The 27,765-nt window shown below is 37.0% G+C and overlaps 1 protein-coding gene across 1 annotated transcript in view; it reads left to right on the forward strand.

Moving 5' to 3' along the window:
* UGCG (UDP-glucose ceramide glucosyltransferase) overlaps positions 1-27,492 on the forward strand; it is a 31,323-nt gene extending 3,831 nt beyond the window's left edge. Inside the window, exons 2-9 of the mRNA XM_081067447.1 lie at positions 13,229-13,370; positions 20,241-20,343; positions 21,048-21,149; positions 23,242-23,354; positions 24,754-24,932; positions 25,929-26,015; positions 26,501-26,690; positions 27,174-27,492. Coding sequence (XP_080923573.1) covers positions 13,229-13,370; positions 20,241-20,343; positions 21,048-21,149; positions 23,242-23,354; positions 24,754-24,932; positions 25,929-26,015; positions 26,501-26,690; positions 27,174-27,344 — 1,087 coding nt within the window. The 3' untranslated portion in view covers positions 27,345-27,492. The remainder of the gene's footprint in view (positions 1-13,228; positions 13,371-20,240; positions 20,344-21,047; positions 21,150-23,241; positions 23,355-24,753; positions 24,933-25,928; positions 26,016-26,500; positions 26,691-27,173) is intronic.
* Positions 27,493-27,765: the final 273 nt, after the last annotated feature.

The raw sequence follows: 27,765 nt of genomic DNA on the forward strand, positions 1-27,765 counted from the left end.
TATGTTCTCTCAAATTCTTTTGAAATAAGGTAAAGAAAATATAAATAAATTGAAATAATCAATACTCTCCAAACCTTGTGTTTGCAACTGGTTGAAATGAGGCCTATTTTCAAAAACTTAGATGGCTCCATATCTGGTTTTCAGATAATGGAGGACAATCTGTGAGCGCCTAATTGGTAAAAAATGTTTAAGAAATACAAATATTGTAGTAAAATTGCTGAGAAAAGCGAAAAAAAATTTTAAAACCAATTTTTAAAATTAAATGCAGAATGTAATAGTATGTAGTTAACTTATTGTCTCTTCTTAAAATGAGATGAAGATCTAAGTAAGTATTGGCCTGTATTGAAAAATGGAGCTGAATGTGATTAATACGATGAACTATTCTTATGCAGTGAAATTATTTGTTCTGATATCACAAGTGTCTTATAATTCCTATAAGCCTGCATTTTTTAAATGAGGTAATTTATAAACTAGCAAATCGTTTTCAATATTTTGAAACTATCTCTATTCATTGGTGTGTCTACCGACCACTTTGCTCCTTTCTAATTTTATTCATTGGTGTGTCTACCGACTACTTTGCTCCTTTCTAATTTTAACATTGAACTGATGCTTAGTCATTTCATAACATACTTTAGGTGATAGACATTTGTGGGATTTCTGCCTATAATGTTAAAGGAAATATTCAGATTAGAGCATTTGAAAGTCAAGGCTCTTATTCCCAAGATTTCTTATTTCCTAAAAATAACTAATGATTATAGCCTCAGTAGGCAGATTTGGTTAAGTGATCTTTTTGAGTTTTTTTTTTTTTTTTGAGAGCTAGTGTGGTTTGATAGCTTGAGGGCTGCAGTGAAATCATGTAAGAGCCTGGAACCAGTTTTCTTCCCTTTTTAGCCCTTAAGGAGCCATATTGCTGGATGATAAGGGTATCTAAACAAGACACTTTCCCTTTTTCTCCTCCATCTTCATTCTTTTTCTCCTCTCTTCCCCGTTTTTCCCCTCAGATGATTATATTTTCCCCCTCTGTACATAATGTCCTAATGTTTAGTATTAGGCGCTATCTTTTTTATTAATTAACTGAAGCTGACAGGCCTGTGTGGAAATTCGTTTTCTGTCTGAATATTAACTACCCTCTAGTAAACCAGAGGTCCGTTTCCTAGAATTTTTTCAAGTTAATTCTGTTTTTTTCTGACTTTTCTATTATAGCAATGTTTATACCTGCTGCATAGCTTTTGAATGGAATTTAAGTACTCATAGTAGCAGGCTAACTGTGATAAACTACCTGTCAGAAAATCATTGTTTTTAATGTAAACTTCAGCTTTTTGAATGTTTTTAGATAGTATGATTTTTGCCTTAAGTTCATTAACACATTGGTGTTCTGAGCCTTAGTGGAATGTAAATTGAGAGATTCTTTTCTGGGTTTAGTTCTGAGGATGCACTTGATGGAGTTTGGTCAGATGTTAATCTGTCCAGGTCGTTGCTGCCAGGACCACTTTTTGGTGAATGAAGGAGGCAGCTGACCCCTTTAACCTGAGCCTGAGGAGATACCGAGTTGGACTATAGTGTGACAGCTTTAAAAAGCAAAATGAAAATATTCAGGATGTTGCTTCATCATCCCTCTCTTTTCCTACATCACTTGTTTAGTATAACTTATCTCTACCCCAGAGGGTTGAAACTATCTCTAAGCACTGGTAACCCTGCCTACAGCCTTGTTCCCTTTCTACTTTATTTTGCTTATTGTAGCCTTATCCTGCTGGAGCACTAATCTTAGATCATGTGCTTAAAATCTTACCATGGTTCCCCATTGCCTTCAGGTTAAAATTCAAACTCCTTAACAAGATATGTATCTTTCTCTAGATGCTGAGCCATCCCCTTGTACCTGTATCTTCGGCAACATTGAATTACTGGCATTCCACCGAATATGCAGTGTACTTTAAGAATTCTCTTTCCTTCCTTTTCCTTTTTCTTTCACTCTCTCCTTCTCTCCCTTCCTTTTTAACTCTTACTCATTCAAGTTAATTTTAGACTTAAGCTCCTTACTGGGTTAAGCCCCCCTCTTCTTGTGTTCTTCCCATAGTACCTTGAATTTACCCATTTAAATTGTAAATGTATGTTCAGTTTTCTCTTTTTTCCCAATTAGATTGTAAGCTTTTGAGGGTAAGGATAATCTTACTATTGTTGTGTCTCCAGTGTCCACTAGGCACTCAGTTATTGATTGTTGAATAAATGATCTTTGATTATTTTTCAGTAGTAATGGTGGATTTTTGCTCATTCATTAATTCAGTGTCAGTTACCTATTGTGCTTTGAGGTAAATGGTCAGAATTTGGGATCCTCTGGACTTGAATGAATTTTATTGGACCAAATGGAATCTTTATCTTACTTTCCTATTAATTGCCAGTTCAAATAGAAACGGCTGTATCAGTAGCATGTTACCTCAAAATCTGAATTTTCCCCTCAAGGTATTCCGAAGGGAATGCCTGTCTTACTATCAATAATCTTTACTCTTAAATCTGTCCCAGAACCCAGTGCTTTACTCTTAAATCTGTCCCAGAACCCATCCTGAGTTGGTTGACATACAAATCATACCATGTGTCCCCTACTTTTCTTTTCGTCCACAGAATTTTATTTTATATACAAAATAGTATAATTTAAACATTCAATTTGGCTTTAAAAGGGTAGCGTTAGGGAATTGTGTAGAATGCTCTATTTTTCCATACACTAGGGCTACCTATTATTATCAAAGGGTTAATGAGTTGGAGGTGAGGTTTTTTTGGGGGGTGGGGGTGGGACAAAATTAATAAAGATCTCCTATTTATTTTCTATGGTGATGGAATCTTCCATATTCTGTAGCATATAGTCTGTTGTCCAGTGGAAATAGTTTTGTGTTTTCCTACAAAGTCAGCTCACTATTGGTTATTTTGTGTTGTCAGAGGAATCTTGTGTCTGCAGAGTTCACGTTGCACCAGAAGGTGTGCTTTGTGTTCTGATGAAGCCCCTCTTGATGCAGTCCCATTTTGTAAAAGATACGTGATATATGGAAGTAACATTAATCATGAGGCAGACTGATGATAAAAACGCAGTAACAGCCTTCCAGGGCATAATCATAAGTAACAACAAGAGAAGCCTTGAATCGTTGGAAGCTGTTGGCGTGGACTATGTGAAGTAAAGGGCCTGCTGCTATAGCAGTCAGCCTAATTTTACATGAAATATTAACAAGCTTGGTGGCACGCAGCAGAGAGAAATTCCTAGAGTCAGATAAATTGGTTCTACTGAATCACACAGCAGAATTATAATCACACAGCACAACCTGGGGCTGTTAAACAAGGTGATCTTTGCCCTCAAGGAATCCATATTCTCCCCTAGAAGCCTGGAGCGAGATTCCTGTGCCTCACTTCTGGGAGATGTAGCACTGTGTTAAGGTAGCTGCAAAGGCTGCTGCCTCTGACTAGAGAGAGGGGAAGAGTATCGCCCGCCCTCTTTCTGAGGGGTTTCCCTTCATACCAGACTTCCTTCCTGCTCAAAACTCAGCTAGAATACATTTAAAAACTGTACAACCATTAAATAAACGGAGTGAGTGGGGGTTGTGCTAAAAGGTTAGAAGGATAAAACAAGCTAAAATAATGAAATAGACAATAAGTTTTAGAGACCGCGATGTTAAATAAAGAAATCAACTAAGAAAAAAAAGACCATCCCATCAGTTCAAAAGTTGAAAACCCTCATGATGAGAGGCAACGAGGATTCCTCAAGCTAAAGCAGCTATAAAGTCCAGCAGAACCCCTGCATCATTTCTTACCATCACGTGGAGTTCTTTGAACTGTTCCCTGAATAGATGTCCTTCTAGCTACCACAGAAAGCAGGACCCTGAAGGCCTCTGTCTCTTGCCTGTGTTGTGATTCATCCTTCCTGACCTTTTGGACTTCCATTACTCGGAGAAAGCACCCCAGATGGCATACCTGCGCTCGTGTTCCCTGTCCCTGCCGCTGGCAGGTACGGCTCTGCTGCAACGTGCTGTGAACTCCTCCCCCTCCCTATCCATGAGGGTGACATGCCTTAATTATATGAATGGGATCACCCCCCTCCTCCCCATGACTCTAGCTCCTGGTTTAAAGTTTAATTTAGAAGAAATAATTCCTCAGGAAAATGACATGTTGAAATTTTACTGTTGTTTTCTATCTTCCCTTAATTGCTCTTGTGCATTTCAGGATCATTTTACTCTTTAAAAAGGAAACAAACCAAAACCATTCAGTAGCCAGATAGGAGGTTCATTCCTTTCATACCCTGTGTTCCTGAAAATGTGACAAAATCACATTTCTAAAAATCCAGTGGACGTACCTGTTCAGCGGGGAGATTCTGTTTCAAGAGAACTAAGGATATTATTAAAATCCCAAATTATGGGCTCCTGCTGGTCCTGACACTTGGGACATGCTGCCACCAATGGAGAGCTTCTCAGGTGTTAGGGGTTGTGGGGTGGGGCCTTCCCTCTGGCTAGAGTGGCAAGGGAAGTGGATAGAGGGCCTTGTAATTGGCTCTGGAGACCGTTAGGTATGGTGACTTCATGGTCAGCAAAACAGAATAGAGTCTTTCCTGGGATCCCTCAAAACATCATTTTAGAAAGTGACATCGTTTGGATTACATAGTAACCAGTAGGTACTTTGTACATTGTCCCTGTTACTTTGTACACTGTATCCATTGTTTTGTACATTGACCTGTGGAAATTATCTTACCTTTGCCTCTCAGCTCTGGGGTTGACAGCCTCGCCCTCTAGCAGAGCCAAGTGAAGGGGGAATTCTTGTGGCTGCAGAATCCAACATTTTGAGTCGGGCTCTGCAGATAGAGGAATTAAGTAAGAGAAGCCAGGACTATGCAGTAGCTCTGTCCAACTGAGAGCCTCATAGTTTAAAAGGCAAGTTCAGCTGAAAAACAGTAAGAGGTCATTTTCAGTGGATGATGATAAGCTGTGATATTTAATGTTGTGCACTCTCATACTTGCATTGTTTTTACATTTTAGATGATTTCTTTAGAACTTTAAATTTGTTCCTAAATATTGGGTGTAATTTTAACTTTGAATATAATTTTATCCTAAATATTGGATATAATTTAAACTTTGTATTAAATGGATTTATGGCATGTTTTTACTGTTTTTACTATGATTTGGGACTTTCAATTATTCCCCTTCCACCTTTAAACCCTTTTTAACACATGATTTTTTTTGTTTTTTATTTTTTAACCAAACATATTAGGCCATTTAACCAAATTGTTCAAATGGCCTAATATTTAAATATATATATGAATCTTTAAATATATGAATTTCTAGTTCTTTCTCCCCTGCCTTCTTCCGCTCCCCCTCAACTCTGGTTCAAGCCATTGTATCTCAGTCTTGTATAGGACACAGCTCCCTGGCCCATGCTGGTCTTATGAGCCTTGCACTACCCCCGGCTGAGGTAGTGGGTCGGCCACTCACAGCAGCTCACAGCAGCTCTCGCCGGTTGCCAGCCACCCACACTGGCCACCAGCTGCTGCTGGCAGCACATGGTAGCCCGTGGCAGCACACGGCAGCCCACTGGCTGACCTCCAGCTGCTCATGGCAGCCCAGCTCCAGGGAGAACCGTTGTTCACAGTCTTGGCTGTAGAGGGCGCAGCTCACTGGCCCATGTGGGAATCAAACCGGCAACCTTGGTGTTAGGAACACAGCGCTTCAGCCTGAGCCAAAGGGCTAGCCCAAATTTCTAGTTCTTTCATTTTGGTGTATAAGTCTCATTAATGTTCAACACCTCTAAATCTCTTATCAGAACTACGGAAATTCAGTGAAGTTACATTTGGTGGAAGATGTCCTTAAATTAGCAGAGTTTTTTAAATTACCAATAAAAGCTATCATTTGAATGTTCACTGTGTGGCCGAAAGTCATCTATTTCTCACAACTACTTTATGACATAGGTACTATTATCCACACTTAAAAAAAAAAAAACGAGATAAAGAAATGACTTGGTCATGAATAACATAACTGGGAAGCTGGTATAGAAATCCAGGCAGTCTGCTGCCCGCCCAGGCCCTTACACCAGTATGGGAATCACTCCAGTTGTTATGACTCTTTCTACGAGTTTCCACCTCAGTTCTTTTCTGTTTTTACAGTAATCTAGTCTTCCTAAATCCAAGGTTCTCAACTTTGACTACAGTTTGGAATTAACGGGAGGGATTTTAAAAAAAAATACTGCTGCCTGGGTCTCCACCATAGAGGTTCTGATTTAATTGGTCTGAGCATCCTGATTTTTTTGGTTTTTTAACTCCCCAAGCGATTTTCCTGTGCCGTCAAGGTTGAGAACAACCGCCTTAGGCTATTTATCCATAGTTGTGGTCTCTACCTTCTCTACCTCGTGGCTTCATTTAATTTTCCATCTAACCCAGACCTCACAGTTCATCACTTCATTATCTTGCCCCGTGCCTTCCCTCATCTCTGTCTGCCCTGTTATCCTGAACCCATCTCATAATTAATAGCTTTTCAACTTTCAAAATCCTGCAAAGGGTAATCACACAGCCATGTGGATTAGGACTAGTATGCATTGATGGTCTCAGATCTCAGCTAAGCCCACAGTACTCTCTGGCAGTACTTAGTTTCTATATTTAGCTCCGTCACCCTTCCTGGCAGAACCTCTTCCAAACTTTCACCACTCTACCCTCATGCTTGTCAGATTACCGTACGTCCTACTTCACACTGTGGATCCTAACATGTCGTTAATTATTTTTAATTTTATCTGGCTTTACCCTTTCACTAGCTCTTTTCCCTTACCATATACACTCAAGTATTAAAAGTTCAAAATAATTAAAAATGAATCTGAACACCCGTTCTCCATCTAGTTGGTCTTTGGTCCTTTCACACACTGTCAGGTTTTAGGAGAATACTGTTTATTCATTGTTATGGCATCTCACCTCCATTCATGTACTTCTTAACCTGTTCACGTCTTTTTACCCCTGCCTAAAGTGCTCTTGAGGTCACCAAGTACACATTCACATTCTAGTGGACATCTCAGTCTAGCGGGCATTTCAGTTCTCGTCTTGACCTCTTGATAGCCTTCAACGTTCTTTCTTGAACCCTTTCAAAAAGGTTAACAGCACAGCCAGATAAACCCTCTGTGACTTTACTTTCTTCCTGGTTATGTTCCCACTTCTCCGGTCACTCACTCGCTCTTAGTCTCCTTTGTGCGTTACTGGTTCTGTAATATTAATTATATTGATTTGTGGTCACTTGCTGATGGCATGTTCTACCCGGGAGAGCTCATGTATTTACCAAACTAGATGGCTCCCGTATTTTTATCCCTAGGCTAACCATACCTTCTGAGCTGCATGTATATAACCCTTTGTTTATTTACTCTTCATGTACTCAATGTTTTAAAAAACTAAGAACATATTATGTACCATTGTTTTGCTGGACCCTGGAGAATTTATAGTCTCCTGTAGTGTGTCTTCAAGTGTGGTTCACTGTGAGCCAGCGTCAGAATCATTTGGGAGGTTTATAAAAATGCACATTCGTAGGCTCTGCAACTGGTCCATTAAGTTATGGTTTCTACCTATGGGCATTATGTATACCAAATGTTGAAAAACAGTAGTCTCCTGGATAAAAGACATTGCTACTTGAGGTCTTACGAGTAACTTTAAAGTTAGTACATTACAAATAAAGCTCATCGCTCTCTCCCATTTCTTGTGCCCAGGTTTTAGGAATGGCTCCACTGGTCCCTAACCTGGATCTGAACCTCCACCTGAACCCTAACTTGGGAGTCAGCCATGTGTACTCCCATGCTCCACCCCCCTCATTGCCCATCGGCCAAACCCCATGAATTCTGAATTCTTACTTTCTTCATTTCTTTTGCTAACTTCTGCTAACTCTTTAGTTTGTGCACCTTTTTCTTTTGGACCTTTATAATATTTTGCTTTACCTTCCATCTCCCTGCCTCTACTTTATTCTCCTAACTTATGTAAATACAAAGGTGATCCTCGTTCCTTCCTTATAGTCTTTCATGGTTGTTTCTTGCCTACGGGATGAGCCACGGGCCTTTTCAACCTTGTCAGTGAAGTCAAGGAAGAGTTTATAGCAGAGATGAGTCTTCAAAAGCAGTGCTTCTCAAGCTTGGATGTGCTTCTAATGCGTGGATGTGCCTATGAATCACCTGGGGATCGTTTTAAAGTGCAGATTCTGTTTCAGTAGTTGTGGGGCTGGGGCCCAAGATTCTGAATTTCTAGCCAGCTTCCAGGTGATGCCATGCTACTGGGCAATGGACCACACTTGGAGTATGAAAGTGTTAGAGGAACACCACCTAGGAAAAGTTACATACACAGTTTCCTTATAGTTTGTATCACATTGCCTTTGCAGAGGCTTATAGAAGTTGCTTGTGAATCGGGTGTCCTGTACACGTGTGAGAACCACTTCTCTTAGTCTAAACACTTGGAAATGCCATAATTATTACACATGCACGTGTGCCCATGGCATGAAAATAATAAAAGAAAATCTCCAGGTCCCAGAAATGAAGAGGGAGTGCAAAGCAGTGAGTTGGCCTTGGCTGCTAATATTAATCCCAGTGACAGTTCTAGGTTGGTTTCCAATTGTTGATTTCTCTCCTCATCATTGGTTATGTTTTCCTGGTTCTGTACATGCCTGGTAATTTTCTATTAGGTACCAGACGTTTTGCATTTATCTTTGCTGTGTGCTGGATATATTTGTATTTCTGGACTTTCAACTCCATCTCTTCAATTCAGGGGATTCTGCTGGGTACTGCCTGGGTTTCTCTTCCCTGTGCCATGGCCTGGAAATTGTCTCAAAGCGGTAAGCTGGAGCAATTGGAGGACTCACCTCACTTGTTTTCCAAGTTTCAGGAATCACTGCCCCTCTTTACCAGATGTTCAGTGTCTTAAAAGCCATAATTTCCTATATTTTGTATGATGTTAAAAAATGTTTCAGGTGTGAGATTAAATCCAGTCTCTGTCTCTTCATCTTGTCCAAAAATTGAAGTCCTGGGGGTGGGAGGTGGGGTTGGAGGGGAGAGGAGAAGCCAGGGGTTTTGATACTTACGTAGGGACACTTACGTAGGGACAGAGACAAGACAGCAGGCTGTTTGTAATGGCCAAACCCTGGAAACAACCCAAATGTCTATCAACAGAAAGTAGATAAAGTGTGGCATATTAATACAAGGAACACTGCTGTAATGAGAGTGAATGAGCTATAGCTAAACGTAACCACAAAGATGAATCTCAAACATGATGTGAAGTAAAAGAAACCAGACATAAAAAAGTACATCCTATGAAATTCCATTTAAATCAAATTTTAAAACCAGCAAAACTACTGTATGGTGTTAGAAGCCAGGATAGTGGTTATCCTTGGGGGCAGTAAGTAGAAGGGGACATGCAAGGGTTCTTGTGATAACTGTTTTTAGATCTGGGTACTGGTTACATAAATGTTTCACTTTGAGAAAATTCACTGAGCTGTACACTTATGTGTAACTTTACTATATGTATGTTACCCATCAATTAAAAGTACTCCCTCTTCTCAAAAAACAAAAAATCAGGGCTGTAAGTCAAATGCCTGATAGGAAGATAGAACTAGATTCCCAGTCTAGAACCCAAAACTGAGAAACTTCTGTTCCCAGTATTCTAGAAGAAAGCAAGTCACCAGGCTAAGGGTAGAAATGGGCACCGGTGAGAAATCCTGTGCAATGTGTGCATGCAGTAAGTTCAAGTTCACACTGTTTATATAATGCAGAAAATCATGACCTGAGATACTTAAATTAGAAACAGTCTCAAAATCAGTACATCTGGTAGGTAGGACCCTGGCCCACTCTGAGGACTCTACCTCTTTAGGCCACTTTTGAGCCACCAGACATGCTACTATATCATCAGTTCTTTTCACCATAAACCTGGAGTGGACTTCATTGTTGTAGGTGAGTCAGAATGAGTCTTTGATAAAATACTGCATTCTTATTTTTATTTTTATTTTTATTGGGGAATATTGGGGAACAGTATGTTTCTCCAGGACCCGTCAGCTCCAAGTCATTGTCCTTCAATCTAGTTGTGGGGGGCGCAGCTCACTGGCCCATGTGGGAATCAAACCAGCAACTTGGGTGTTATGAGCACTGCGCTCTAACCGACTGAGCCAACTGACAGCCCCAAAATACTGCATTCTTGATATGAAATGCTTTTCAAAAGATAGGCATATCTGTATTAGCATTTAAAGTAAAATGTCTTAACGAAGAAGGGGAGGAAGGGAGAAATAGGATCAGCACTTGACTGTTTTAGCATTGTTGAAATTATTCTTGTTTTTAATCTAAGGCCATGCCAAATGCAGTGTGTCAGTGAGCTGGGTTTTTCTGTGATTGGTCATCAACCTCATGTGCATGTTTTGATACTGTTTAATGATCATACAGTGGGACCAAGAGATAAAGATTCCTGGGATTTTAGTCCTTCTTATTCTATCCTTCATGTCTCATACTCTTTCACAATTTCAGTGTCTTTGCCTCTCATCCTGTCTGCGCTGCATTCTAGATAATTTCCTCAAAGCTAGTTCCATTCTTCAGTTCTCTTTTAAACTGTGTATATGCAATTTTCTGTTTTACCTGTGTATTGAGTTTTAATGTCAGTGATCATAATGTTCATTTCTAGACATTGTGTGATTCTTCTCATGTATTCGTGGTCACGTGATGGTCTCATTCCTTCTCTTGGGTTTTGTTCTACTAACACTCGTAGCTTGCATTCTGGGTTCCAAACCCACGTGGTTAGGTGTTCTCCAGAGAAGCTTTTTCCTTTTATTCCACTTCACTCGGGACTGAATCCAAGATAGGCAGCATCCCGTCTTCCAAGCTCTGTGGGCCAAGATTTTTTTACTTTGCCTTTCAGGGATTCCATATTTATACAAGGTTCTTTGAATGGATTTTCTACGATTCTTGTCTCAGGTTTGTCACCATCTCTAGGTCATCAGTGACTAGCAGGTGGCCCTGGGGCAAACAAACCTCTAGCACTCACTCACTCAGAAATTTCTCATTTCTGTCCTGGGATGCTTTCCTTTATTTTCCTAACAGTTTAGTCATATATTAAAAACGTGCATGCTTTTAGTGCATTTGTATGGAAAAGGAGGGTGAGAAAATTATAAATGTTATATAAGGATTTATACAGAGGGTGCCAAAAAAGTTATGTATACACATTTTAAGAAAGGAAAAAAGTGTATTAAAATTGTGATACTCAAGATATACTGATAACAAAAGATGAATACAAGTCATGTGTATACATTTTTTTGGCACCCCTGTTGTACGTATAATATGTTTTGGCTTGTATATACATTTAAAAAAAATCTCTGGAAGGATAAGCAAGACACTAGTAATGTTGGGGAGGGGTGATAGGAATGAGGCAGATGGGGGACAGGGAGACTTATATAAACCTCTTAGTATTTTTTGTAATTTGAACCATATAGCTGTTCAAGTATATACTAAAACTGTCCCCCCCAACAGCCCCCTAATAATCTAGATGTCCTGTATTGGGTGGGTTTCTCTAGACCTCTAGTCTGCTATTTTGTTAGAAATGGAATGGTGGTCATATTTGTGGTTATATAAATTTTAGATCATGATTGAAACCCCTGTCCAGCCCTTTAGCTGAACTCTGTAGATCAGTATTTTGCAACCTGTATGTGTGACAAAGGATTAGTCCTTTAAAATTTTCCAATCTGTCATGGACTGATACTTTGGTAAAACCACAATAAAAATAAATTAGTGATCACATGCTTGGATGGCATGGCAATGTCAACTTGCCATAAAAGTTTCTAAATGCTTTCTCTTGATTTCTTCTCATCACAGACCAATAAAAAGCAACTCGTGGACTGGACCACACTGAGCAGCACTGCATAGATGATGCTCCATTGTTTTCTAGCCTTTGGTGTGTGGATCAGAAATTGATACACTGTCTTTTAAATTTCTTGTTGGTTTCAAATGTTTTCCATTGTGGGTAACCTGTTTTCTTTCTGTAAAGATGTCTGGACGGCCATCCCTGAAACATTAGGTGTTCACTACAGTACAACTCTTCCTGAATTCGCTGGGGGCCAGCCTGTGGCTGGCTGCTCTGGATGAGGGTACTGGTGTACTTCAGAAGTTTTTCAGAGATTAATAGTTCATTTCTCAAACCTAAGATGCATTGATGCTGGTGTCTTCTAGATCTTCTACAAGATCTTACTGGTTGGTTTTCATGCTGCGAAGTCAGGACTGCCATCTGGCTGCCAGCAATTGTAAGACGCCATCGATTTCAGAGATGTTAAAACGTGGAAGGACGTGTGTCTGAAGATATCTCTCAGGTGGCCCCGTGATTGTCCTAGCCTCTGTTGAGTATTTGGAAACTTGCTTATGAGAAGAGGGGGAGGAAGCTTTTGGTGACTTCCTTTAGAAACTTCACTACTCTGCTGAATGGCATCTCATCTCTTTATTGTGGCAGCCTGACATTAACTGGGGCGCATTCTCTCATCTCTAAGTGGCATGACTTCCCTCATTAGGCGCTCTGTGCTGCAGCACCCTTGGGATGGATCAGCACTGAGACCTTGGCCACCTAACTCCATGAATTGGTGGCACTGGTTATGTTCGCAGTGTCATTAATAGACATTTTTCTCATCATTGAGATTTTTCCCCCTTACTTTCATCATCTTGCTGTTCCACCCCTGCTTATGAATATTGGGAGTTCTGCTAGTTACCCCATTTTCTTGCTTGCCATGCAGGCAGCTTGGTACTTCTTTCAGTCATAGGTTATCTAGAATATTTGTTACAGAAATGTTTCAAATTTTTCTGGTTACCCTTCCGTATTTTCTTGGTGCAGATAGGGATTTTCCTCGCCATGGTTTTTATAGTTCTTTGGCCAGTTTGATGGCAGTTAATGTATGGGCTTTAACACTGTCATGCATTCTTTCACCATGTATTTATTTATTGAATGCCGACTGTATGCGCAGCATAGTTCTGGGCACTGAGAGTACAGCAGTCGACAATAGTCTTCAGTTCTGGCCTTCGTGGAAATACTCCTTTTGCTTAGTTTTGGGTTTCTTAATCTGGAAGCTTACCTGGTTCTACTTTCCTTCATTTTCAGATACTGTATCCCTTTAGAAAGATGTCAGTTTAGAGATATTTTAACTTAGAAATCTGTTGATAACTTGGTACATACTACATACAGATTTGGCACTAATGTATTCTCCAGTAATAATGCATGTGGTCATTTGCTTTTTAGCCGATTACACCTCAACAAGAAGGCAACGGACAAACAGCCATATAGCAAGCTCCCAGGTGTGTCTCTTCTGAAACCACTGAAAGGAGTGGATCCTAACCTCATCAACAACTTGGAAACGTTCTTTGAATTGGATTATCCCAAAGTAAGTACCCTGTTGTCCTTGTTAGAAATGGGCTAGACCATGCTTTCCCCCCTCCCATGGTAAATACTTACAGAGGCATTTAGACAGAAGGTATTAAAAAGTCAGGTTGTCAACCTCATAAAATTTATGCTGTAATAGCAGTAGTCCCAGGGACTCAGAGAATGTTAAGTGCCTGGTGGTTTGAATAAAAAAAGTCCTGTTCCATGAGAGTCACGTGTGAACAGTAGGAAGAGGAGGCAGTGAGAGTGAAAGAGCAGTGCGCAGGAGTCTGAAACGGGACACAGGTCAGCTAGAACTAAACCGAAATCCTCCTGAGAATCTGGCTTTGAGCCAAGAAAAATAGTGATAAGGTAGAGCTTCATCACACCTAATTTCTAATTTCTTTATTTTTCAGGGTTTTAATATCTAATTGTACTGCTCGTATCATAACTATATAATCTGTATATTCATAAACTCAGTGTACTCCCTTCATCGGAGAACGTTCAGTTTTCTTGAGATGAGAGCATTCTTTTTATCTCTTCCCTTCAGTTTCTTAGGAAAACTTAATATTCCTTGATTTTTGTAGCTACCTCTACTGCAGCTATTCGAGGACACTGCTTTTGAAAGGGCATTCTGGTGGTAGACTACTTGTGAGAAAGTCCCGTTTAATTTTCCCTTTGTGGTCTCTGTTCGCTTGCCTCAGTTTTTTTCATAGTTTTTGCCACTTAGAGACACTTTCCCTCTTACTTCTTTAGGACAGTGTAGCTCAAGTAGTGAGAAGGAAGATGATACATACACCACACTTCTCGTGATGACCAGTTTTCACTCTCTTGCTTTTTTTGTGTTAGCCCTTATTTTTTTCAGTAGCACCAATGAAAAGAATAAAAAAGACACAGGCGTGATAGCCTTAATGCAGCTCTTACTAAGTATGTAGACATGAGTATCATTCAGTTATTTTTTAGTGTTGTTATATTGTCACTTTCAGAGTTTCAGAGTCCAAGTATTTGAAGCAAAAAATTATATATTTCTAGTTTGTGTGTGTTTATATATGTATTGAATAAATTTTAGAGAGCTGAATTAGGCATGTATACATCTATCCAATAAATGCTTAATTTTTAAAAAACAAGATACGTACTTTAAAAATTTTTTATTTGTTTTTATTTTAATTTTTTGTTAATTAAATTCATTGGGGGTCACATTGGTTAATACCATTATGTGTTTCAGGTCTATAATTCTGTCGTACATCATCTGTATATTCCATTGTGTGTTCACCACCAAAGGCTAATCTCCCATATGTTTGATCCCCCTTTACCCTCTTCATTTTCCCCTACAACCCCCTTCCCCTCTGGTAACCACCATACTGTTGTCTTTGTCTATAAGTTTGTTTTGTTTGTTTATCTGTTGCTTTTTGTTTTACATCCCACAAAAGAGTGAAATCATAGTTCTTACACTTTTCCATCTAACTTATTTCACTTAGCATAATAGTTTTAAGATCCATCCATCTTGTCACAAATGCCAGTATTTCATCTTTTTTTATGGCGGAGTTCTTGATTTTTTTTCAAACTAAAAAGTGGCCATATAATTCAGGAAGAATTATATAAATAAAATTAATCGTAAAATTAGCTTTGCAATGAGAAAAATGGAAGTTTTTCAAGCCCCCCCGTTACATAAGTAAATGGAAAGGAGAATTAATTTTTATGAATGATTTACTTCATTGATTATAAATGAATCTCAAAACAGCTTAGATTCATATGCACTTATCCTTGTGACAGTCTCGCATTTCAGGTTTTTTAACCATCATCCTACGCTTTCCCCCTTTCTCACTCAACCACTTTTAAAACCCATTTACAAAATTTTTATGTTCCAGCTCTTGTGACATGATAGTCATGGAATTTAAATGGTTGCAGAAGTTAGTGTGGACTTTATTTATAGAAAAGTTTTAAAAATAACCCCAGGAACATATGTAACCATTAATTATGAACGTTTGGGATGAATCAATAATTGATTTCTTCTTCTGAATGAAGATTTATTTGTTTTTTAATTACAATTTGGGATTATCTCAAGAACTCTAGTTTTCACTTAGTTATTTTTCCACTTAAATTATGTCATCAAGGCATTTAAATTGGTCGAGGGGAAAGCTATTTTGGTACTTACTATGAAATGAGTAACAGTATATGCAAGAGCTTGTTTTTGTTTTTTAGTTCACAATTTTATTTTCTAATTATAAAAGTATTGTTAGCTGTGTAAATAGAAAATTTAGAAAGCAGAGGAAAAGCACGTAATACTTGCAATCTAAAGGAGAATTCTGATCTCGGCATTTTACTTGCTTTTTTAAAAGACCAAAAGCAATGGCAAAATGTTCCACAAGAGACTGAAGTTAAACCACTGAAATCACACAAATCTGAGTGCGAACAGATGAGTCCTTTGTGTCACCAAAGAGGCATGTAGTCATGAAATTAACATTCGTATGACTGCCAGGCCCAGTCAACTTTAATTATTTGCTTTTTGTCGAATGTGAATATTGTTTTACAAAAGTAAGGAAGTGTTTTCATTCTGTATGCAACTTTTTCTTGTGTTATTTGATTTGGAACATTATAGACCATTGGGGGGGGTAAAAACAGAGCATGTTGAAATTCTAAAATTTTATATAATTTTGGGTATGTGAAAGATTTATTGCTGGTACTTGTTCTGAATTTCTAGGTTTAAATTTTGGTGAGACTTACTATACTAATTGCCCTGAAAGATTTTTATGCTTTAAGTGTCTTATAAATCCACCTAATATTGACACTTATTCCTTGGGAAAAAATTAGTTCTTGGAAAAAATTACAAGAATGAAAAAGTGATACAGTTCATTTTTCACAAAATTGAGTACTCATTTGGTGTCAGCATAGAAGGCATTTGGGGAGAAATTCAGCAGTAGTAGGAAAACTCAGGAATCTGCATCTAACATGGCGTGATGGCTTTACTTTAGCGAATTCTGGCCACATGAAGAATTTTTAAATTAATGAACAGAGTTATTAACAGAGTGAGGCCACTCTAATTGTGATTTTTCTTTTTCTTTTTTGCAAATACAACATTGGCATAAAACATTACAAATTCAGTGCATGCATGTTTGGATTCTTTATTGTTAGCGGTGTAGCTATCCTGAAGAGAAATTGTTTTCTAACCAAATAATCTTCTAACAAAGAATTAAAAACAATCGAAAATCACATCGGTTATCTAAAGATAAAGCACAATGCATGTCATAAAACTACTAAGCGTGAAAGATTAGGGATTTACCAAATAAATTTGATAAATAGTATAAACTACCTAGTTCTTGAAAATAGGTAAGTATTTAATATTATCTGTCAAAACTTTGAATTCAGAACAGTTTTCTTACAAAACATTTCCTGCCTGGCATCTATCTTTCACTCAAAAGCTATCCTAGGACATATGCATTAGCTTAGTAAATATATTCGTCACCTATTCTGTGCCAGAGAATGTCCTCGGCATTGATGTCTTAAGTCCATTCTGGCATAGAATTTACATTCCACTATAATCCAAATGTCATAAAATTTTTCTGTAAACATGATGTGTAGGTATTTAGAAATAATTCAAGGGACTCCTACTTAATAGCCAATATAATTGAGTAATATTTTTAAACATTTTTCTATTTTTAAAGGATATTTTTATGTTGTGTACTATACTAAAAACTTTATAGTCCTAATGTCTCTAGGGCTAAATCAACGAGATTTTTCTAATATTTATATGTCTAAATCTAGTGTTTTTATTAATACTACTTTTTATTCATAAAGCAGGAAAGTAGCATTCATGATTATTGCAGTTTCAGATAGTTATTCAGTTCTTAAATATCAAAGGGCAGAATCCTAGTTTGTGGATTTTTCTATAACTCTCTTGTTCTTAGACTTTTAGTCATTTCAGTGTTTAAAAAGAAAAAGGAAAAAATAGTCATTTTAGCTATTTATGTAGCAACCTTTACTAAAGATTTGATGGAGGCTAACCTCATCTAAAGTACTCCCAGGTTTATTTCTAGATTTTATGTACTCATATTCACACTGGGTCCATTTATAGTGGAATTTACTATATACCTCACATCCCTTTCAGATTTATGAAGTAAATGTTTTCTTATAGTATTTTTATAAACACCATATTTTTTAACATATGTACCTTTGCCTAACCCTTTAGATAGTATAAAAAATCTGAAAAATTATTTTTGTGTTAGCTAAGAAAACCTCGAACCAATTTACTATCTTGTATTTTGCCAGTCGCAGTGTAGTTGAAGTGATTTAACTATTCAAATACAGAGAGAGAGCCCTAGCAAATAAAATGTTTGATCAAAGTGTGAAGACACAGAGATGATAACCATAGCTGAAAATGAAGATTCCTGGTTAAAATCTAATACTTTAGAAAACACTTGGAATGCTACCAATATCAGAAACAATTAACCAAAAGTTGTCTTTAATAAGAATCTGAACATTTTTTAGATGATGTGAATTGAGTTTCATTTGCACTCTGGCTTATCAGAAAGCATTTATTTTCCGTTTGAAATTAAGTTTTAAGAGGTGTAATCAATAAAAATAAAACCTTTAAACTTTGACTTTGAATAAAGGTAAACTATACCTCCATTATTAACACCATATAGGTCTCAAAAAATTTTTACTGTCACTTAATACAGTTTTTTTTCCCTTCCCATTGAATATATTTCTAGTATTCTATTTTACAAAGTTTTTCCTGCTGAGAAAAAGGTTAAGAGCAGCTTTTTATATTTTATGGAACTTTATTGCTTATAAACATTTTCTTTCTCTGTACTCACTCACACGTGCAAAACAGCATAAATTATAAAAACATTAAAGAAACTGTTAAATTTAGAAAAACAAGGAACGCCTTCAAGCAAGCCTGGCTGAGCAGTTTACTACATAGTAGGAAAGCTAATTGTTACTATTACTTTTTGGAAAGTCACTTAACCTTTCTAATCTTCACTGTCAAGGTCAATGCGTTTTGGTGGGTCACCCAAACATTGTTTTGACAGTCAGGTTGGAAGGATAGCTGACACTTTATGGGACTTAGAATCAACCCTCTGGGAAATTTCAGGGGTGTGGCAGGAGTGGTGCCCTTCCAATTCTCAGATTTTTATCTGGTCTTTGGGAACTAGGTAGCTATACAGTTGGTTTCAGTACCTTTTGAGTGGCAGTTCAGTCATTATTAAAAGTAGCTATCGGATAGAATATGTAATAATAGGTAGAAAGTAGGAGGAAAGTATACTTTTTTTGTTTTGTTTTTTATAAATTTTATTGGGGAATAGTGAGGGACAGTGTGTTTCTTCAGGGCCCCTCAGCTCCAAGTCCAGTTGCCGTTTTCAATCTTTAGTTGCAGGGGGGCACAGCCCACCATCCTATGCAGGAATTGAATCGGCAGGATTGTTGTTGAGAGCTCTTGCTCTAACTAACTGAGCTATCTGGCCGCCCCACCGGTAGCCCAGCGGCAGCTCATTGTCTTCAATCTAGTTGTGGAGGGCGCAGCTCTCTGGCCCATGTGGGAATCGAACCAGCAACCCTGTTGTTCAGAGCTCGCGCTCTAACTGAGCTATCTGGGCACCGCCAGTATGCATTGTTTTCTCCTATGGTTAATTACTGAGAAAATATTTTCGTCACTTGAAAAAAAAATCTTACCTTACTACGTCTTCTTGGACCTTAGTCATAGCTCTTTTGTGCTCAATCACTAATCTCTATATTGCCAGTTTTTGCTGAGATGCTGTGTATTAGGCAAACAGTAATTAATTGTTGTGCTCAAGGGCACTGTAAACATTTTATTGCCACTTTTTACTTGTGTATGCTTATTAATAGGAGTAAATAAAATAGGCCTTCCCTTTGCCTGAGTTAGTCCCTGTGTGTTAGACACTTAAAGTTGTGTCCTGAGCTCTTTCTATTTTTAGAACACATAGCTTTGCTATTTTTTCATGAACATAATTATTTGAAAAAAAAATACCACTTTGAATACATATCTCACGAAATGTTAGAGTAGCATCTTTGTATGTGAAAGCAAATACTTTTTAAAAATTCAGTAGTTTACTAAATGGTAACTTAAAGCTCAAGATTTTATAAATCTGGTTACATGTCAAAATCAAATTCTGATTCAGAAGTCTAAGAATGGGGCCTGGTGCTCTCGTTTTAAAATAAATGTCCCAGGGTAACTTTGACACAGCCAGTGAAGTGCCAAGAAATAACTTCCTTAATTTACTATCAGAGTTAGTAAACATAGCACTGGGCAAAATAAAATCCTGAGTATTCTCATATTTAAAAGGCTAAGTAAGCATGCTTTTCAGAATGATGCATTTTGAATCAAATCAAATTCTATGTTATTTCAAAAATTATTATACAATGAAAATCTAATCTCACTTTGTCCTTTTCACGTGAAGAGTTTGGGAATGCCCTTTAAATTTCTCGTAATGGGATTCGGTATGTACTTCATAGAACCTTCATGAAATAATATTAAGTTAAGAGAAAAGTGCTGGAGAACGGAGGATGTGTTGATTTTGTTTGCTTTCTATGTTGCTTCTACACATCTAGGCACCCTCTAGCGCATTTGGTAAATCTTCAGTAATGAAGGGCATGGGGAAGCTTAAGACCTGATTTAATTACTAGGCCATGCCTCTGGGAATGGCAAGACTTCAGCTGTAGGCGCCGCCAATCTCCATGATCTCTTCAGCTTGCAGACAGCCCCTGTTCTGGAGAGGCTGCCCTCAGTTAAAGCCAACCCTTCATATCATAAGTGTTTGCGTCCATTATGAATATACTCTTCTTCACTTTTAAACTTTGTGTGTATAATTGCTTGTTCTTCTTAATGCTTTTTGGTCAAAGAAGTTAATTGATATAAAATACATTCTTTGGCTAGTATGAAGTACTCCTTTGTGTACAAGATCATGATGATCCAGCCATTGATGTATGTAAGAAGCTTCTTGGGAAATATCCAAATGTGGATGCCAGATTGTTCATAGGTAAGTAACAAATTCTGCAGTAACATTTTGCTTTCATAGTATTAGGTAGCATTGATCTTTGCATTAAACTATCGATTAAGGTGTCAGCCGTCCACTGAAGCTATGGGCTTGTTTGTTGGAGTAGTGTAAGGTGTTTATATCCTTATGAGAAAACTTAAGTTATAAAAACAAAAGGTTTTTTGTTTCGTATCTGGGAGTAACAAAATAACAACAACAAATAGTTACCCAAATTATGTTTTACTTATCAACCAGATATGAGAGTCTGGTTTTGTTTCTTTAGTATTTTCACTGTGTGGCCTTTTCTATAGCTCATTCACTGTAATTGGAAGTGAGCAATGGAATTCACTTTTTTTCCTTGCAAAAAGAATATTTTTCCAAAAGCTTGTAGGCTTATTCTGAAGACTTTTTATATAGGTTAATTTTCCATTAAATATTGATCCATACTTACTAATATAAGAAGTTAAGAATTGGAAAAAAAAAAAAAAGAATTGGAAAACAAACTAATAATTTTTCAAAGATAAATGATGTAATTATTTTTTTGAGAATGACCAGTTTTTTCTAGATACATTATGAATAAGGAATGGAGAACAATGTTAAAGTATGCTCATTTAAATTATTAAATGTGCAAGTACTTTTCACTTCTCTCTATCATGTATCTGTATAATAGTAAATATTTTTTCACTGCCGTGCTTTTCATTTTTTAGGTGGCAAAAAGGTTGGCATTAATCCTAAAATTAATAATCTAATGCCAGGATATGAAGTTGCCAAGTATGATCTTATCTGGATTTGTGATAGTGGAATAAGAGGTGAGGTTTTTCTTATTTATTTTATAAAACTATTCGTTTGATAAAAGCAATCTGAAAATAAATTGATCAATCCCTTTTGTTTGCCTAATAAATTCATTTCATCATTATTTCATGGTAATATGTCAAGTTATGCTAAGATTTTGACTTTTTTTCATGCTAACCTGGAATATTAGATGTGTAAAAACTTGTTCGTTTTGAGAAAATTCTAACCATTAAAACAATGTAGTCAGGAGGAATGTCTGAGCATAGTGAGCATTTTGAAGCCCCAGCTCCATTAAAGAGACTGCAGCGCCAGCTCTGGGCCTTGAGTGGCACCTCTCCCTCGGCTCCATAGCTTCAGGTTCCTGGGCCCAGAGAACACCCACCAACCACGCTATGGCAGTATATGGCCTGTTCTTAATTGCTGCTAATTCTGGTGATGCCCCTTATCCCTGTTGTTTCCCTAAAGCCTCAGGTAGGCCAGAGTGATTTGTTACAAATGAGCGAAAGACAAGTCCCGGCTTCCCTCAGAAAGGAGGGGAGCTGAGCTGTAGTGCTGCATGGGGCTTCTCAGCCTTCCAGCTCTCCCCAAGCCCCAAACCCAGATGGAAGCTTTGCATGTTCTCCTTCCTGGGAGAAAACCACCTGTCAGAAGGGTATCATGTTGCCCGTTCCCCATTCTTCACCCCGCGCAGAGGCTGGCTTTTCCGCCTCCTCCCTACAGTGCCTGGTGGACAAGCGCTACACTGACAAACAGACCTTTTGTTGGGACTTGTCCTGTAGCTGATATTAGAGATGCGTTATTAGTGCAATGAGGTGAAGGCTGTCTGTGCAGAGAAATCCATCATTTATGCAAGAATACATTCCATAAATAAATAGCAAAAAACATGTAGTCATGGTCCATTATCCAGTCCCCAAGCTTTTTCGTAGGTGTAAATTTTCCTTTGTTCACGGGATACTTCTCTTACTTTAATCTGTTTGTGGCACACACAATATACGCGCTCTCGCACAAAGGGACAAAAATTAACAGGTGTTTTACTAGAATACATGCTTCACTTTTTACTTAGTTGATTTTAACAGGAAGCCTTTTATATACTGAAGTTATAATTTGCATTTTTAAACATTTATACTTACAATAATTTTAGTGTTCTGTAATATTCTGTTATGTTCTGATTACCTCAGGTTTTTCACCCTCAACACTATCGACATTTTGTGTTGGGTGTTTGGTTGAGGCCATCCAGCGGGAGTTTTACCAGCATCCCTGGCCTCTACCCAATAGGTGCCAGTGACACCCGGCAATGTCTCTGGATAGTGCCACTTGAGAACCTACAATATGCATATTTAAGGTCCAGATACACCTTTATACAATACATTTAGTTCTTAAAAACTTGAAGGAAATAAAAATGAAGTCATGTAAAATGATATGAGATGTTTGCTGTTTGCCTAGGGGACAATCTAATTTTTTTTTTTAGCTTAAAATGCAAATTTGAAAATTCATAGAAGTGTGGCACTCCTAATTAATCAGAATCATTACACATTTCTCCATTCATAGTCAGATTATGTTCATTATCTACATTGGCTATATTGAATTACTTACTGTCGTACATTTGTTATGTTTACAGTGTACATGTCTGTCAGGTATAATAATCTCGTTTCATTCCTGTTAGCAGTTTTATGAGATACACTATCTTATACCATCCAAGAAAGTGGAGCTCATTTCCTGTGGTTGGAGGGTGGAGGAGCCAACACAGGGTTTGACCTTTGACCTCTGCTCCTGTAGCTTTTCGACTAGGACACATTATCCATTATTCCAGTTTGGAGGTTCTAAAATGGGGGGAGTAATGTTTTTAGGGCATATCCTGCCTCTGGCACATAGTAGGTGTATGCTGGCCTGAAAATGTGTAGAGTGAATTAGCTCATCATAAATTATGCCTTATTGAAATTTTGTATTCTTTTCAAAGGTGATTGAGATTCCTTTTATTAGATCCAGATGTAAAAAAACAATTCTTCTTAATTTAATAAACAACTCACAAAATATACGTTAGTAGGCATTTGACTAAAAAAGAATTTTCTCTCTCTCTCCCTTGCCACCTGTTTGTCTTTCTTATTATAGTAATTTCAGACACGCTCACTGACATGGTCAACCAAATGACAGAGAAAGTAGGCTTGGTTCATGGGCTGCCTTATGTAGCAGACAGACAGGGCTTTGCGGCCACATTAGAACAGGTAAGTGTGATGGTCATAAATAATATTCTTTTTATCAGATCCCGAATCTCCCAGAAGCTTGAGACTATTCTGAGAGCTAGGATAATGTTTTGTTTTGGACGAGACCAATTGTCCACTAATCAAATTTTTGTTTAGTAAAGGAAGCTCTGGGTGGTTGCTTTAAAAGAAAATACTTTTTATTCTTATATGCCACATAGTGTTTTTGTTTTAGAAATATCCAAGTTGATTTATATATGTCAGTGATAAACATCTCCCAAATTACACCCACTCCCTTAATTTAGGTTTAATCTGCCATAGTTAGAATGAATGGGAACAGGTCGGAGGAATTATTCCATTCTATAAAGGGATCTTGGGAGTCACCATCAAGTCCTTAGTCCCTTCTCATTCCTAAAGACCTCACTTAATAACTGGTTAAGGAATTAAGATGTGTGCTTCTGGTCTTCGCAGTTTAGTCCAATGTAGTACCTCAGAGGGCTTCATTACAGTCTGGACGTAGTGTCGGTGGCAAGAATCATATTCTTAATTCATTGCCCTGATAATTCTCTTGTTCCATGCTGTGTGTGTAACGCCTGCCATTGAGAAAGATCACTGCTCTCTATTTCAAGCTAGTTAGAAAAGGCAGCATATCTAAGATGGAGATAATAAACAGGGCTTCATGTCTAATAAGTAGGGAAATGACCATCTTATTCTACCATTAATTTAGCAACTTGCATATATCATGACTTCACAGCGTATCTAGGGAAACGTAGATATGGGAAACAGAATTTTAATATCTGACCTTTTTATGAAAAATACATTGAAAAATAAAATTGGGGAAATTGGGAAGAAGCTCGGTGACTCAGGGACAGGAAGCAGCTAGTTATGAAAGGATACAAGAAAAGGAATTAAGAAATAGGATTATCCTATAGGTTGATACAATTATAGGTGATGTTTGTATATGTAAGCATGTGTGTATACACACACATACACATGTGTACACATTCATACACCTATATGTAGATGTGTATGCGTGGTTGCATGAACGTTCTGAAAGCAGGACATTAAATATTTGTTAATATTTTATATGACGATGACTGATATTTTTACCTGTCTTGTATCCAAATTAAATTTTAGTTGGATATATCTTTGACTCTTGCAGTTTTGGAGAAGACAATATTTATTTGACAGTAGAATGTATTTTCCCCCTCCAGAAATAATAACAAGATAATAACAGAAGTCAACCAAAGAAATTACCTTTGCTATGTGTAAACATTATTTTGTACCAGCTTTTATTCAGATAGTTTATGTAAGAATATTAGGGTGCTCATTCAGTCATACTTAAAGGAAATTCATTAGAAATAAGAATTTATAAACCCATACTTGGAATAAAAAATTCTAATTTTTTTTTTTTTTTTGGCAGGTATATTTTGGAACTTCTCATCCAAGGTCCTATATCTCTGCCAATGTAACTGGTTTCAAATGTGTGACAGGAATGTCTTGTTTAATGAGAAAGGATGTGTTAGATCAAGCAGGAGGGCTTATAGCTTTTGCTCAATACATTGCTGAAGATTACTTTATGGCCAAAGCAATAGCTGACCGGTAAGAAAACAAAATTACAATAGGCTACAGTAGTTTTTAGTGCCTAACTTCTCTTGGTTTATTATATTTGTTAAACCCATGGATTAAGGGCTATTTTATTTAATATTTTTGTTTCATTTTGTTTTTTGCTAGTGAGTACAGAATAGGTTAGTAGTTTTAGAAAGTAATAGAAATTATTTATATAGACATGTTATACTAATGAAGCAAATAAGTGTTCTGATTCTTCTGTATTCTTCAGATTAATGAGATTTGAAGTGATTAAGAGGCAGCGGCTCTGTGATTGTGAATTTTCATTAGTATGAATGTAAATTTCTGTGTTTTAAAAGAATTAAGAAATATCAGTGCAGTCATAGGCCAATAGGTGAAAATTTTAAAAATACAATTTCAAATTTTGAAATTTCTCATGTTATTTGATGCTTTGCTAAGAAGTTAATTCACTGAACATTTCTCTAACACAAAAATAATAGTTTGCTTTTAAAGGGGGTTGTTATATGCCTCGTGTGATATTTTACTGTGATGATTTAGATACGATTTTAAAAACAAGTGTGTTTTTTTAAAGTTCTCTCAGGATGGTGTTCGTATGATTAATGGTTTCATAGTGTTTCACGTGACATACGTAATGCCACTTTCTGTTTCCATTTCTTTTTGAATATCCACACATTACACCCCCACCTTTTTTTTTGGTTAATAGTGACAGAGACTAAACTATTAAGTACAGAGCCCACTCCATTTAGAACTTTCAGAAGGCCTGTATTTTAAGTTTCTTAAACTAAAATGAGGAGATGTAGTTCCTTCCAGCTCTTAGATGGTACTATCACGGACCTGTGTAATTGCGTAATTGCTAAGATATCCGTAAGTATTATACACCCTGAATAGGTACTAATTCTGAGGACTGGGCTCACCCTGATTACCCTTTACCGCCGTGAGGAAATGCATCATCAGCCGTACTTGCCACATGCTCATCATAACGCATTTTATAATTGTCTTATTTTTCAGAGGTTGGAGGTTTGCGATGTCCACTCAAGTTGCAATGCAAAACTCTGGTTCATATTCAATTTCTCAGTTTCAATCCAGAATGATCAGGTGAATCAGCTGGCGGCTTTCTTTTTATACTTTGTTAAAAGAAAAGGGGAGGGGAGTAATTTTTACATGGTCGGACTTGGTTTTAAAAAAAGAACCAAATCTAAAAGGTTTTTGTTTCGTTCCAGAAAAGAAAGTTTACACTATTTAAAGTGACTTTAATGTCTAAATATATAGCATTAAAAAAAGAGAGGTTAAGACTTTGAATTGTTTTATATGCTCATCTCTATTTTCTCACATTCTACACTTTGAATTTTATAATCTTTATTCATCAGAGTATAGACCATACAAATGGATTTGTAGACTTTTTTTCCTTGATACACTAAATAAAAATAAGAGAAAGATTATTAAATGCTCTGTAAAGAGGAGGGCCTCTATGTAATAGGATAAAGAGCTGCTTGCTCATTTGGGGGAAAATTTTGATTCATCTTGTAAGCAGGCTATTGTTTAAAGAAAATCATTTTTTGTTTTTTGTGTTTTTTTTTAAGGTGGACCAAATTACGAATTAACATGCTTCCTGCTACAATAATTTGTGAGCCGATTTCAGAATGCTTTGTTGCCAGTTTAATTATTGGATGGGCAGCTCACCATGTATTCAGATGGGATATTATGGTATTTTTCATGTGTCATTGCCTGGCATGGTTTATATTTGACTACATTCAACTCAGGGGTGTCCAGGTATGTGGACAGGCATGCAAAGGTTCGCAGACATTTGGTGGAACTAAAACTCTTTAATTTATAAAAGGTTGAAGAAAATCTATCTGAGCCATTCTTCAGCTTCCTATTGAAGGTTAATATTAGATTTAAACATTCCTTTCCTTAGTGGAATGTGGACACAAAGCTCAACTTGATTTTCCACTTTCAGTTGGTTATATTATACAATCACTTTTATTAAGACTCCAAAAAAAAAACAAGCCGATGTTAAGCAAATCAAAAATATTCAAATTCAGAATATAGAGCATAGCAGTTTTTTTTATGCTTCTTATCTACTCATAATTAACATTTCTTAACCAATGTAGCATAACAATTGAATTATCTAAAGAAACAAGACTTTATGTAGTGTACTGACAAGAGTGAATTCAAAGAATTTAATTTTTTAACTGTGTCTTTAGTTTGACACAGTAGATCTTTAGTAAATCTTTTTTCTTTTTTAATTCCTAGGGTGGCACACTGTGTTTTTCAAAACTTGATTATGCAGTAGCTTGGTTCATCCGTGAATCCATGACAATATACATTTTTTTGTCCGCATTGTGGGACCCTACTATAAGCTGGAGAACTGGTCGCTACAGATTACGCTGTGGAGGAACAGCAGAAGAAATCTTAGATGTATAACTACAGCTTTGTGACTGTACATAAAGGAAAAAAGAGAAGTATTATAAATTATGTTTATATAAATGCTTTTAAAGATCTACCTTCAGTAGTTTTATCATATGTATGTTTTGGTATCTGTAATTTATTTTGCATGGCACTTGCATCTGTGAAAAAAAAAAACAACACATCTGTAGTCTTGGCCAAATGGTACCCTTTATTTTGGGGAAGTAGAAAATCAAGAGAATTGGTTCTAGGAACCTAGATTTGGTTTCTGTTGTTTATTTTTTTTAATTTATATATATATGTGTATATGTATATATATGTGTGTGTGTGTATATATATATATATATATATATATGAGCTCTGCAACAAACACTGACAGTATCCTTCAGTAGAAAAAGTTTCTTATTTGTGAGTACACTTTTAGAACATTTATAGGATG

Source organism: Rhinolophus hipposideros (assembly GCF_964194185.1).
Source record: "Rhinolophus hipposideros genome assembly, chromosome: 11".
NCBI lineage: Eukaryota > Metazoa > Chordata > Mammalia > Chiroptera > Rhinolophidae > Rhinolophus > Rhinolophus hipposideros.